Below are 15,043 nucleotides of genomic sequence, written 5' to 3' on the forward strand. Positions count from 1 at the left end.
TTTTTACTCTTAGAACAGTCTTCACTATACATTTTAGTCATTGGAGTGAGTAATTGCTCAAAAAACAGCACTGCTTAAACTGTGATATAATTTGGTAGTCAACATTCTTGTTTTCCAGTAAAAAGCAGATTTCATAAATGGAAACATTGGCTGCTTGAGGTTTCATCCATCAAAAGAACATTTCTGAGCAGCTTCTGAGCAAACATTTCTTAACAGGTTGATCACAGATCTGGGTTATTCACTCCACATAATGGCACTGCCAGACACAATCATGTTAGCTCCTGCCTCTGCACATTTATGGACAGTGTCAGGACCTACTCCACCATTGACCTCTATGTCCAAGGACAGGAACTGGGTCCTCAACCAGTAAACCTTTGGCATCATGTCATCTATGAATTTCTGCCCTCCAAACCCAGGTTCCACTGTCATAACCAAGGCCATATCTATCTGATTAGCCCATGGTGCCAAATACTCAACTGTAGTTCCCGGTTTGATGGCAAGACCAACCTATAAAAGAGACAAATTTGCCATCAAATGAACAATTCTTTTCATCTTACATACTGTGACCTATCAGGCCTAACAGAAAACCTCTATTCTTAAAGGTACATAAACTGAATACATAAAAAGAATACCTGATTGTTCAGACCGTAATCTTAAAGATAAAAACCAAAAATGTGGAACAAAACTCAAAATCATAAAAAAGACCAGGTTTACTGGTCCCATAGAGCCTGGTGAGACCCCTGAGATTATGGCCCCTAGTTACCCTTCAGGTCTGAAATTGAACTCAATCCTGTGGCTTCAAGCCAAACAGACAGGCATATACGGTGAACAGTGCCATCAGGTAGATACACTCAGAATGAGCAATCACGGGAGAAGGGCAGTATTTGCACAGGAGACAGCACAAGGGGCGGGAATGCAGAGGAAAGAAACAGAAGAGGTAACTACAGGGAGGAAGTGGAAACAGAGCTGTTACATTGTGAAGAATTGCAGTCAATGTCATGAAACAAAATGTGTATGAACTGCCATGGAAAATGAATTTACTCTGTAAACTTTCACCCAAAACACAATAAAAAGGTTTTTGTTTAAAAAAAAAAAAAAAGCTATCAAATTTAAATGTTTCAAAAAGCAGTAACTTTTAGAAAACATTAGTGGAGTAAGTGAATCTTATCAGATAGGCAAGTCATACTTAAATCTCTGGCTTCACTGCCAAAGAACAGCTGCTTAAGTCAAGTCTCTACTATCATTTCCTTTCTTCTATTAAATCTTCCAAACTCTGAAAATAAAGAGTATAATCTATTACCATTATCACTGACTTCTCACCTTCATCCCATTCTCCCGAATGTCTTTGATCAAAGCCCCTGGGTTCTCAGTAGCCTCAAGATGAAAGGTGTATTGATTGGCCCCTGCTACAGCCATTGGCTTTACCCACTGTTCTGGCCTGGACACCATCATATGCATGTCTGTGAAAAAAAGACACATCTCCTAAATATAACTGAAAGGAAAGTATCTGGATCATATTATTGAAGACAGTGTATAATTACTATGTCAGATAAAAACTCTTCTGGCATCAAAATAATTGTTAGGTAAAACAGTATACTTACTGATCTTGCCTCCTTCTATCTTTAAGACGAAGTACTGGTTAGATGTTTATGCAAAAAAATGTTTCCACAAAAAGCATACAGTGCTGTACATGAAAAACCATTTTTGCTTTTGCTAAAAGCACATTTCTGATGCAGCTGAACTAGAAACCAAGATTAAAATTTGCATTTCTAAACTACTAAAATAACTAAATTAGAACAGTTAAATAGGTAAAATTTTATTTTTTAAAAACATTCCCTATTTGGTATTTCACGTTTCTTTGCATTACAGCCAAGTTTTATTTTGGATAGTAATTTTAAAGTTTATTTTGTATTATACAGAAGGAAAATTCAATTTGGCTTAAAATATTTGGTTTACTCATTCCTTAGGTTACTAGACTGTTAAGTCATCCCTACTCAACAGCTAGCAAGCAGCAACCTCTACTAACTCTCGTTGGAGAATCTCAACAACGTTTAAGGGAGTTAATGATTCAGTGAATTCTGTTTATATCAAGATTGGCAGTTCTCAGATATTCTCATCTCAGACTTCCTTTACACTCTCAAAAATTAATGAAGATTGCAAAAACCTTTTGCTGACATGGGTTATATTTACCAATATTTAATGTATTAGAAATTAAAGCTAAGAAATTTTAAAATACGTAATATAAGGTCCCATACACAGTGGGAGAAAAATGCAAAACAAAATTCAAAATCATAGAAAAGTCCAGACTTAAAGGTCTAATAGAGACTGGTAGAACCCCTGAGACTATGGCCCTTAGATACTCTTCAAAGCTGGAATGGAACCCACCCTCAGGGAAAATCTTTCAGTGAAACAAAAGACAAGCCTATATAATGAACAATAACCCTCACCAGCAAAGTACTCTTTGGAACAATTAACCAGAGACCAAAAAGGCCGCATTTGCCCAACAAAGCTCAGAAGGCAAGAAAGCATTGGAAAAAAGGACAAATGGGAATGGTGAACCGAGGGAAAAAGTAGAAGAGTGCTGCTATACTAAGGGGATTACAACTAATATATGAAATAAAATGTTATCAATTGTTGAATGGAAAACTAATTTGTTCTGTAAACTCTCACCCAAAGTATAATAAATAATAAAAACTGTAGTCCATCCCCACCCCCGGCTGTGGACTACTTTTGTTGTTGTTGTTATGTGCCGTCGAGTCAGCCCTGACTCATAGCGACCCCTCCTTGGGTTTCCGAGGCAGTATCACTACGGAAGTAGGATTGCCCAACCTTCCTTCCGAGGAGTGGCTGATGGGTTTGAACCGCCAGCCTTCTGCTGAGCAGTCAAGTGCCTTAGCCACTATGCTACCAGAGCTCTACTCAGTAATAAAAAAGCATTAGGTACTGATGTATGCAACAATGCGGATGAATCTCAAATTCTTTATGCCAAGTGAAAGGAGACATTTACATGACAGTCTGGAAAAGGCAAGACTATAGAGTCAGAAAAAAAAAGATTTGTTGTTGCCAGGAACTGTGGGTGGGTTAAGACATTGACTACAAAAACCCAGTGGCATTTGGGGGAGTGATATATCTGTTCTGTATCTTGACCCAGTTGTGATTACATGACTGTAAGCATTTTCTCCTGAATTGATACATTCAAATTATGGTGTTGATAAATAATATTGACTGTATCTGCTAGAAGAATGAACAAAATCTGTCTTGGTGAGAAGTACAGCCAGAATGTGCCTTAATGGCCAGACTTCATCTCTCATACTTTGGTCAAGCTGTCAGAAGGGACCAACCCCTGGAGAAGGATATCATGCTCAATCAAGTAAAGGGTCAGCGAAAAAGGGGAAAACCCTCGACAAAGATGGACTGACACAGTGGCTGTGACGCTGAACTCAAGCATGGCAACAATCCTGAAGCGGGCCCAGGCCCGGGAAGGATTTTGTTCTGTTGTATACAGGGTCACTAGGAGTAGAAAACAACTCAATGGACATAATAACAACATGCATTTCTCCAGACTGAAAACTACAAATTAAAATGTCTTAATTGATGGTTCAAACCCACCAGCCACTCTGTGGAAGAAGACTGGGAGATCTACTTCCATAAAGATTTACCACCTCAGAAACCCAAAAGGGAGTTACTGAGTCGGAATCAACTTTTATGGCAATGAGTTTGGTTTTAGTTTGGTTGATTAATAGAAATACAAAAAATTTAAAAAGATGATTTTATCTACTGAATTCATAAAAGGAGCACTGGTGGCACCGTGGTTAAGTGCTCAGGTGCTAACCAAAAGGTTGGTGGTTCAAACCCACCAGCTGCTCCATGGGAAAAAGACTTGGCAATCTACTTCTGTGTAGATTTACAGCTTTGAAAACCCTATGGGTAGTCCTACTCTGTCCTTCAGGGTCCCTATGTGTTAGAATTGACTAGTCAACAATGGGTTTGGTTTCCTTCATTTATAATAATAATAATAATAAACAAATCTATTAAATGTTAATATGAGTAGCCACTGCTTTACATTTTTGCAAGTCTCTAATGTCTGGCTTAACAGGAGATACCTGGACTCTCCTACTTGTTCTGCATTAAACATGTTGAATTTTAATGAAGGGAGAAGAGAGGGACATGGAAAAGTAATACTTTGATATTTAACAGCCTTTTGGGTAAGTGTGAATATTCCTACACCAAAACTTAACAAGTAGTGGTTTTAAAAAATTAGTTATCCCATTTGGGATTGGGTTGCTTTTATTATGCCAATAAGGCAGAATTAGTACGGGGTATATCTTAAGCCAATCTCTTTTAAAATGAGATTAAACAAGGGAACAGAGAAGAGACAGGGTAAGATAGATGCCAAGACGTGTGCAGATCTCCAAAGCACCCAGAAGAAGAAACTGAAAAGACAAGAACTCTTCTCCAGAGCTGACAGAGACAGAAAGACATGCCCTCCAGATGGGGCTCTGAATTCAGACTTTTAACCTTCTAAACTGTGAGTCGGAACCAACTTGATGGCACCCAACAACTACAAATTATGAGAAAATTTAAAGTTAGTTGCAAAGTAGAAATCTGCAAACCCAGTAACTGAACAGTTTGTGCTCTGTTACATTACAATCAAATTGTCTAAATCGTATTTCAAATGGATCTTTTCAGTGTTGGTTCACTGAACTGTGCAGATCTAAATGATGGCACACCTCAGCACACGGTGCCATCCAGTCAGCTCTGACCTGGAGCGACCTTGTGGACAACAGAACGAAACACCGCCCAGTCCTGTGCCATCCTCACAATCCTTGCTCTGCTTGAGCCCATCGTTGCAGCCACTGTGTCAATCCATCTTGTTGAGGGTCTTGCCCTTTTTCTCTGACCCTCCACTTTACCAAGCATGACATCCTTCTCCAGGGACCAGTCCCTTCTGACAATATGACCACAGTAGGTGTGATGAAGTCTAGCCACTCTCACTTCTAAGGAGCATTCTTGGCTATACTTCTTCCAGGACAGATCTGTTTGTTCTTCTGGCAGTCCATGGTATTTTCAGTATTCTTTTCCAACACCACAATTCAAAAGGTCTCCTACAGTCGTCCTTATTCACTGTCCAGCTTTACATGCTTATCAGGCAACTGAAAATACCATGGTTTGGGTAAGGCACACATTACTCTTCAAAGTAATGTTGTATGCTTTCACCATACTTATTCAATTTCTACGCTGAGCAAATAATCCAAGAAGCTGGACTACCTGAAGAAGAATGTGGCATCAGGATTAGAAGAAGAATCAGTAACAACCTGCAACATGCTGACAACATAACTTTGCTTGCTGAGAGGATGACTTGAAACACTTACTGATGAAGACTGAAGAATACAGTCTACAGTATGGATTACACCTCAATATAAAGGAAACAAAAATCCTTACAAATGGACCAACAAGCAGCATCACAATAAATGGAAAAAGACTGAAGTTGTCAAAGACTTCGTATTACTTCTTTCTACAATCAACAACAATGGAAGCAGCAGTCAAGATATGAGACAACATATAGCACTGGGCAAATCAGCTGCAAAGGACCTCTTTCAAAGGCTGAAGAACAAAGATGTATCCTTGAGGACTCAGGTGTGCCTGACACAACCCATGGTATTTTCAATCGCCTCATATGCATGTGAGAGCTGGACAATGAATAAGGAAGACCGAAGAAGAGTCAATGCTTTTGAGTTGTGATGCTGGCAAAGAATACTGAAAGTGCCATGGACTGGTAAAAGAACTGACTAATATGTCCTGGAAGAAGTACAGATGGAATGGTGCTTGGAAGCAAAAATGGCCAGACTTCATTTAACCTACTTTGGTCATGTTGTCAGAAGGGACCATTCCCTGGAGAAGGGTATCAAGCTTGGTAAAGCGGAAAGTCAACAAAAGAGGGGAAGGTCCTCAACAAGATGGACTGACACAGTGGATGCAACGATTGGCTCCACTGTAGCCGGGATCATGGAGCTGGCATGGGATCAGGCAGTGTCTTGTTCTGCTGTACACAGAGTTGTTATGAGTCGGAGACTACTTGATGGCACCTAACAACAACTCTTGAAAGTGACATCTTTGCTTTTCAACATTTTTGCAGATTTGTCTAGTCTGATTTTTTGACTGCTGCTTCCATGAGTGTTGACTGTGGATCCAAGTGAAACAAAATCTTTGACAACTTCAATCTTTTCTCCATTTATCATGATGTTGCTTATTGGTGCACTTGTGAGGATTTTTGTTTTCTTTATGTTGAGGTGTAATCCATACTTCAGCCTGTAGTCTTTGTTCTTCGTAAGCAAGTGCTTCAAGTCATCCTCACTTTCAGCAAGCAAAGTTGTAACATCTTCACACTGCAGGTTGTTAATGAGCCTTTTTCCAATCCTGATTTCATGTTCTTCTTCATAAGTCCAGCTTCTCAGATTATTTGCTCTGCATTAAGATTGAATAAGTATGGTGAAAGGACACAACCGTAACTCGTGGCCCTCTCGATTTTAAATCATTCAGTATTCCCTTCTTCTGTTTGAACGACAGCCTCTTAGTATATGCACAGGTTCCTCATGAGCACAATTAAGTGTTCTATAATGCCCCTTCTTTGAAATGCTATCCATAATTTGTTATGATCCACACAGTCAAATGCCTTAGTATAGTCAATAAAACATAGGTAAACATCTTTCTGGTATTCTTAGCTTTCAGCCATGATCCTTCTGACATCAGCAATGATATCCCCTGTTCCATGTCCACTTCTGAACCAGCTTACACTTCTGGAAGTTTTCTGTCAATATACTGCTGCACCCATTTTTGAATTCAACAAAATTTTACTTGCATGTAGTATTAATGGTATTTTCTATAATTTCTACATTCTGTGGGATCACCTTTCTTTAGAATGGGTACAAATATGGATCTCTTCCAGTTGACTGGCCAGGTAGCTGTCTTCCAAGTTTCCTAGCAGAGACAAGTAAGCACCTCCAGAACTGCATCCATTTGTTGAAACATCTCAATGGGTAGTCCATCAATTCCTGGAGCCTTGTGTTTTGCCAATTCCCTCAATGCAGCTTCAACTTCTTCCTTCAGTATCATTGGTTCTTGATCATATGCTATTTCCTAAAATGGTTGAATGCTGACCAGTTCTTTTCAGTACAGTGATTCTGTGTATTCTCTTCCATCTTTTTTCGACGCTTCCTGCATTGTTCAATATTTTGCCCACAGAATCTTTTAATATCACAACTCAAGGCTTGAATTTTTCTTGAGTCTTTTAGTTTGAGAAATGCCAAGCATGTTTTTCCATTTTTATTTTCTAACTCCAGGTCTTCGCACATTTCATTATAATACTTTACTTTGTCTCCCTGAGCTGCTCTGAAATCTTCTGTTCAGCTCTTTTATTTCATTTCTTCTTTTCACTTTAGCTACTCTGTTCAACAGCCAAGTTTCAGAGCCTCTTCTGACGTCTTTTGTCTTTTCTTCCTTTTCTGTCTTTTTAATAACCTTTTCCTTTCTTCATCTATGATGTTCCTGATGTCATCACACACCTCATCTGGTATTCAGTCACTTGTGTTCAATGTATCAAATGTACTCTTCAGATGGTCTCTAAATTTAGATGGGATATACTCAAGGTCGTATTTTGGCTCTAACGGACTTCTTTTTAATTTTTTTCAGCTTCAACTTCAACTTCCATATGAGCAATTGATAGTTTGTTCTAAAGTCAGCTCTTGGCCTTGTTTTGACTAATGATACTAAGCTTCTCCATCACCTCTTTCCAAGAGATGTAGTCGACTGATTTCTGTGTACTCCATCTGGTGAAGTCCACGTGTACAGTCACCATTTATGTTGCTGAAAAAAGGTATTTGCAGTAAGACGTTGGTCTTGCAAAATTCTATCATGCAGTTTCCAGTGTCACTTCTATCACCAAGGCCCTATTTTCCAACTATCAATAATTCTTCTTTGTTTCCAACTTTTGCATCAGTCACCAGCAATATAATCAATACATCTGGACTGCATGTTTGGTCAATTTCAGACTGCCCAAGTTGGTAAATACTTTCAATTTCTTTATCTTTTGCTCTGGTGGTTGGGGTATAAATTTTAATAATAGTCATATTATTCCTTATAGGAGTATGGATATTATCCTATCACTGACAGTATTGTACTACAGGATAGATCTTGAATTTGTTTTTTTTTTTTTTTTGGATGATGAATGTAACACCATTCCTCTTCGTCATTCCCAGCACAGTAGATCATATGATTGTCTGATTCAGAATGGACAATACCAGTCCGTTACAGCTCACTAATGCCTAAAATATCAATCTCTCTGTGCTCCAGGTCATTTTTGACAACTTCCAATATTCTCAGATTCATACTTCATACATCCCACGTTCCAATTATTAAATGAATGTCTGCAGCTGTTTCTTCCCATTTTGAGTCATGCCTCATCAGTAACTGAAGGTCCTGAAAGCTTTACTCCATCCACATCAAATTCAACTTTACTTGGAGGCGGCAGCTCTTCCCCAGTTGTATCTTGAGTCTCTCTGACCTGAGGGGCTCATCTTCCAGTACTGTTTAAGACAGTGCTACAGTGCTCTTCCTAGAGATTTCCAGTAATATATCAGACAGTGTTTCATGAGTAATGAAGTATCAAGAGTAATGAAACACTCTTGATAAGTTTTCAATGGCCAATATTTTAGAAGTGGAAGGCCCTGTCCTTCTTTCCAGTCTTAGGCTGGAAGCGCCACTGAAACCTGTCCGCCACGGGTGACCCTGCTGGTGTTCAAAATACCAGTGGCATAGCCTTTAGCCTCATAGCAACATGCGAGGCACCATAGTATGACAAACTGAGAAACAAGTGGTTGTCTCATCGTACACTACCCCAAAATCATATTTGTTAACAGCACTAAATATCACATCAGAAAAGCTCTAAATCTGAGGAAATTATCACATTCATGACGGTAGATAAAAAGTTTTTCAACTGTTCTGACAATTTTTCATTCTTGAAGTAACAAACTTAGTTCACTGTAAAGAACATGTTATGGGGCTCAGGATCATAGTCTCGGGGGACATCAAGCTCAACTGGCACACATAGTTCATAAAAAGTTTGTTCTACAACCTACTTGGTGAGTATTGAGCGGGGTCTTAAAAGCTTTCGAGCGGCCATCTAAGATCCAACTATTGGTCTCCCCTCCGCTGAAGCAAAGAAGAGTAAAGAAAATCAGAGTCATCTAGAAACAATTAGCCCAAAGATAAGATGGACCACCAGGAACTCAACCTCCACAACCCCAGACCAGAAGAATTAGATGGGGCCCGGCTACCAACACCAACCACCTGGAAAGGGATCAAACCTGAGAGCCTGATAGAGCGGGAGTGAAAATGTGGAACAAAATTTGAAACACAAAAATGACCAGAATTACTGGACAGATAGAGACTGGTGGAACCCTTGAGACTATGGCCCTGAGTTATCCTTTGAGCCTAGAAACGAACTCACTTACGTGGATTGGCTCTCAGTCCAACAGTAGAAAGATCTACTTTCTAGCAGAACACCTACCCCAGAGCAATGCACCCACCTACTTTAGGGAGATGTACTCCTTGGACAAAGCAGCCATGAAACACCAGAGGGGTAGCATTAACAAGCAGGGAAGGCTGGACAGACAGGAATGCATGGATGAGCGGTACACAGGGAGGAGGTGGTCACAGGGAGGAGAGGGGAGGAGAGTTACCTATGGTTAGGGACAGTAATTGGGGCAATGAAACCAGATGCGCATGAACTGTTGAATGTCAAACAAGGCTGCTATGTAAATCTGCACCCAAAGCACAATAAATTAATAAATAATTGAAAGATTGGAAAGAAAAAAAAAAGAAAGCTATGTGTAGCAGCTGTGAGCATGAAGGACAGGAGGGACAAAGGTTGGGTTGGAAAAGTACAGAAACCATCTTAGAGTTATCCAACACTCCCTCCTTCCCCAATATCTCACTCACCAGGACACAATGAGCAGGAATTAAAAAAAAAAAAGAACCTGTCAGTAAAATACTGATTCTTTCAAGTAAAACTAGCGTTCCATGAAAAAAGCAGCTAGTTTATTTAGTTCACAATCAAATAATGATACAACTGGTTTTCCCTCAGAAAACCAACACATTCCAGCATGCAGAAGTGCTTTATATGGACTTTCCATTTTGTCACATATAATATTAAAAAGACCCAAATGCAAGATGAAAATTTAATAAGATTAATAATTTCTACTATTTCACCAGACACTGAATGCAAATGCATGGCAGTGAAGAATATAGTGAAGGCGATATAATTCAGTATGACTACCATGATTCGGGCTAAGGCACCAGCAGATTTACTCATCACAGCTTTCACACCATTAGTACCAGTGATGTCAAATATTATCTTAGTAATATGAAAACAGTTTTGACCTCATGAACTATCACCAAAGATATCCCTGGACTACCACAGGTTCTCAAAACATTCCTTAAAATGTTTTTTATTGAGTTTTTAGTTAAAGTTTACAAGGCAAGTTAGGCTACCATTTGACAATGTCTGCATAAACTCGGTGACATTAGTTACACTTATCACAATATGTCAACATTCTCTTTGTGTTCTGTTTGTTCCATTTCCAATACTCTAGTTTCATACTTGGGAGCTCTGGTAGCATAGTGGCTAAAAGCACTTGACTGCTAACCAGAAGGCTGGTGGTTCAAACCCACCAGCCACTCCTCGGAAGGAAGGTTGGGCAATCCTACTTCCGTAGTGATACTGCCTCGGAAACCCAAGGAGGGGTCGCTATGAGTCGGGGCCGACTCGACGGCACATAACAACAACAACAACAACAGTTTCATACTTTGGCCACCCATGGTGGACAAGTTTCAGCAGAGTTTCCAGACTAATATAGATTCAGAAGAAGGAAGAGGCCATCCACTTCTCAAAGAATAAGCCAGTGAAAACTTTATGAATAGCAGTGAAATACTGTCTGATATCTCCTAGAAAACTTTATGAATAGCCCTGAAACATCATCCATTATTGTGCCAGAAGATGAGCAACTCAGGTCAGAAGACACTCAAAATATGACTAGGGAAGAGTTGCCTCCTCAGAGTGGAGAAGACTTTAATGATGTGGTTGGAGTAAAGGCTTTTGGGACATCCATTTGCTGATGTGGTATGACTCAAAATGGGAAGAAACAGCTGCAAAAATCCATTAATAATCAGAACATGGAATGTACAAAGTATGACTCTAGGAAAATTAGAAGTTGTCAAAAACTAAATGGAACAAGAAAGACTGATATCCTAATTATTAGTGAGCTGAAACAGACTGCTTTTGGCCATTCTGAGTAAAACCATAAGATCTACTATGGTGGGAATGACACACAGAAGAGCAATGGCATGGTATTCATCATCACAAACAATGTTTCAAGATCTATTCTGAAGTACAATGCTGTTAGTGATAGGATAATATCCACACGCCTTCAAGGAAGATCAGTTAATACTATTACTATTCAAATTTATACACCAAACACCAAAGCCAAAGATGAGGAAATTGGAGATTATAACAACTTCTCCAGTCTGAAACTGGCCAAACATGGAATCAAGATGTGTTCATTATCACTGGTGATTGGAATGCAAAAGTTGGAAACGAAGAATTACTGGTAGTTGGAAAACATGGTCTTGGTGATAGAAATAATGCTGAAGATCGCATGATAGAATTTTCAAGACCAACGACTTATTCGTTGCAAATACCTTTTTCCAAATACACAAACAACAGCTATACAAGTGGACTTCATCAGATGGAGTACACAGGAATCAGATCAACTACCTCTGTGGAAAGAGGCAATGGCGAAGGTCAGTTTCTTCAGCTAAAAGAAGGCCAGGAGCTGAATATGGAAAAGACCATCAGCTGCTATATGCAAGTTCAAGTTGAAGCTGAAGACAATTAAAACAAGTCCACAAGAGCCAAAGTATGACCTTGATTACATCCCTCCTGAATTTAAAGACCATCTAAAGGATAGATTTGATGCACTGAACACCAATGACCAAAAACCAGAAGAACTGTGGAATGACATCAAGAACATCATCCATGAAGAAAGCAAGGTCAAAAAACAGAAGAGGAAGAAAAGACCAAAATGGATATCAGAGGAGACTGAAACTTGCCCTTGAACTGAAAGTAGCTAAAGCAAATGGAAGAAAATGACAAGATAAAAGAGCTGAACAAAAGATTTCAAAGAACACCTTGAAAAGACAAAGAAGTCAATTATTATAATGAAATGTGCAAAGACCTGGAGTTAGAAAACGAAAAGGAAAGAACAGGCTTGGCATTTCTCAAGCTGAAAGAACTGGAGAAAAAATTCAAACCTCGAGTTGCAATATTGAAAGATTCTATGAACAAAATATCGAATGATACAGGAAATACCGAAAAAAGATACAAGGAATACAGGGTCACGGTACCGAAAAGAATTGGTCGATGTTCATCCATTTTAGGAGGGAGCATATGATCAAGAACCAATGGTAATGAAGGAAGAAGTCGAGGCTGCACTGAAGAATTGACAAAAAACAAGGAATTGACGAATACCCATTGAGATGTTCCAACAAATTGATGCTGCATTCCAGGCACTCACTTTTCTATCCCAAGAGATTTGGAAGACAGCTACCTGGCCAACTGACTGGAAAATATCCATATTTCTACCCATTCCAAAGAAAGGTGATCCCAAAGAATGTAGAAATTGTCGAACAACATCATTAATACCACACGCAAGTAAAAATTTTACTGAAGATAATTCAAAAATAGTTGCAGCACTATATTGACAGAGACCTTCCAGAAATGCAAGCTAGATTCAGAAAAGGACGTGGAATGAGAGATATCATTGCTGATGTCAGATGGATCTTGGCTGAAAGCAAAGAATACCAGAAAGATGTTTACTTGTGTTTTATTGACTATGCAAAAGCATTAGATTATGTGGATCATAACAAATTATGGGTAACATTGAGAAGAATAGGAATTCTAGAACATTTCATTGTGCTCATGAGGAACTTGTACACAGACCAGGAAGTTGTTATATGAACAGAACAAGGGGATTTCACATGGTTTAAAATCAGGAAGGGAGTCCATCAGGGTTGTATCCTTTCACCATACTTAATCAATCTGTATGCTGAGCAAATAATCCAAGAAGCTGGACTATATGAAGAAGAATGTGACATCAGGATTAGAGGAAGACTCATTGACAACCTGCGATATGCAGATGACACAACTTTGCTTGCTAAAAGTGAGGATGACTTGAAGTACTTACTGATGAAGATTGTTGACTACAGTCTGTAGTATGGATTACGTGTCAACATAAAGAAAATTAAAATCCTCACAAATGGACCAATAAGCAGCATCACAATAAACGGAGAAAAAACTGAAGTTAAAGACTTCATATCACTTGGTTGCACAATCAACACCAATGGAAGCAGGAGTCAAGGCATCAGACAACATATTGTACTGAGCAAATCTGCTGCAAAAGACCTCTTTCAAATACTGAAGAGCAAAGATGTCTTCCTGAAGACTAAAGGTGCACCTAAGCCAAGCCATGGTATTTTCAACCGCCTCATATGCATATGAGAGCTGGACAATGAACAAGGAAGACCAAAGAAGAGTTGATGCTTTTTGGTTGTGGTACTGGTGAAGAATACTCAAAGAATCACAGACTGCCAAAGGAACAAACAAATCTATCCTGGAAGAAGTGCAGCCTGAATGCTCCCTGGAAATGAGAATGGCCAGACTTCATCTCACTTACTTTGGGAAGGCTGTCAGAAGGGACCATTCCCTGGAGAAAGATATCATGTTTGGTAAAGTGGAGGGTCAACGAAAAAGGGGAAGGCCCTCAAGGACATAGACTGACCCAGTGGCTGCAACAATGGGCTCAAGTATAGCAAGGATTGTGAGGTTGGCACAGGACCAGGCATTGCTTCATTCTGTTGCACACAGAGTCACTATGAGTTGGAGCTGACTCAAAAGCCATCTAACAACAAGTTTCCCTTACCTCTCTCTTTTCACCTGTGCTCTTGATAACTGTTTACCTTTTGGTCTCATACTGATGGTTTTTAAGTAGAGCACAGATCTTACAGGTAACATCCTTTATTTTATATGCTACTCTATTTCGTTCAAAGGTATCTCAGGGGACAAGCTCAGTTAAAAGTTTAAAGTGTCTTTGTCTTTGGGCAATAGTCTTAGGGAGCTCTCCGTTCTCTACTGTTCCATTTCCTCTAGCCTTTTTTTAATTATTATTTTTAAAGAATTTGATTTCTGTTCTACATTTTTCTCCCATTCTGTCCAGGACCATCTACACTGACCTTGGTCAGAACAGTCAGTGGTGGTAGCTGGGTACCATCTAGTTCTTCAGGTCTCAGAACAGATGAAGTGGTGGCTCATGTAAACTTGTTTCCTCTTGGAGCTTTTGGTTATCTTCCTACTGTTTTGCTCGTGGTGAGTAGAGACCAGTAGCTTTGTCTTAGATGGTCGCTCACAAGCTTTTAAGATCTCAGACGCTACTGACTTCACTGGGATGCAGATCATGATTTTTGTGAACTGTTATGCCAACTGACTAAACTGTCTCTTGAGACTATGATTCGAAGCTTTCAAATCGAGAAAATCAGTTTTGTAATATCTGTATTTGTGTTTAACAAATATATGTACCTGCATTCACATATTTGTATTTACAAGTACTTATAAAAACCAAACCAAACTCACTGCTGTCGAGTTAGATCCAACTCACAGCAACATCTTCTTGGGTTTCTGAGGCAGTATCACTACGAAAGTGGATTGCCCAAGCTTCCTTCCAAGGAGTAGCTGATGGGTTTGAACCACCACCCTTCTGGTTAGCAGTCAAATGCCTTAGGCACTATGCCATCAGAGCTCCTACACGTACCTAGAGAAATTTCTATCTGTTCTACACACTTGTACCTACCCTGCAGTGTAGTAAATTACCTGGTATGGTTTTTCTAGCCATAAGAGGACTGAGGATGTGAGAGAAGGTGCTGGCTGGTCTGAAGT

At 39.4% G+C, this 15,043-nt stretch overlaps 1 protein-coding gene across 1 annotated transcript in view; it reads right to left on the reverse strand.

Annotated features, from left to right (window-relative positions):
• RPE (ribulose-5-phosphate-3-epimerase) overlaps positions 1-15,043 on the reverse strand; it is a 31,214-nt gene that overhangs the window by 3,721 nt on the left and 12,450 nt on the right. The window contains exons 4-5 of the mRNA XM_042783554.1: positions 1,321-1,460; positions 373-507 (exon numbers count right to left, since the gene is read on the reverse strand). Of these exons, the coding sequence (XP_042639488.1) occupies positions 373-507; positions 1,321-1,460 (275 nt within the window). The remainder of the gene's footprint in view (positions 1-372; positions 508-1,320; positions 1,461-15,043) is intronic.

This window comes from Orycteropus afer, unplaced genomic scaffold, assembly GCF_000298275.1.
Source record: "Orycteropus afer afer isolate SDZICR_OR568_19922 unplaced genomic scaffold, OryAfe1.0 scaffold00002, whole genome shotgun sequence".
NCBI lineage: Eukaryota > Metazoa > Chordata > Mammalia > Tubulidentata > Orycteropodidae > Orycteropus > Orycteropus afer.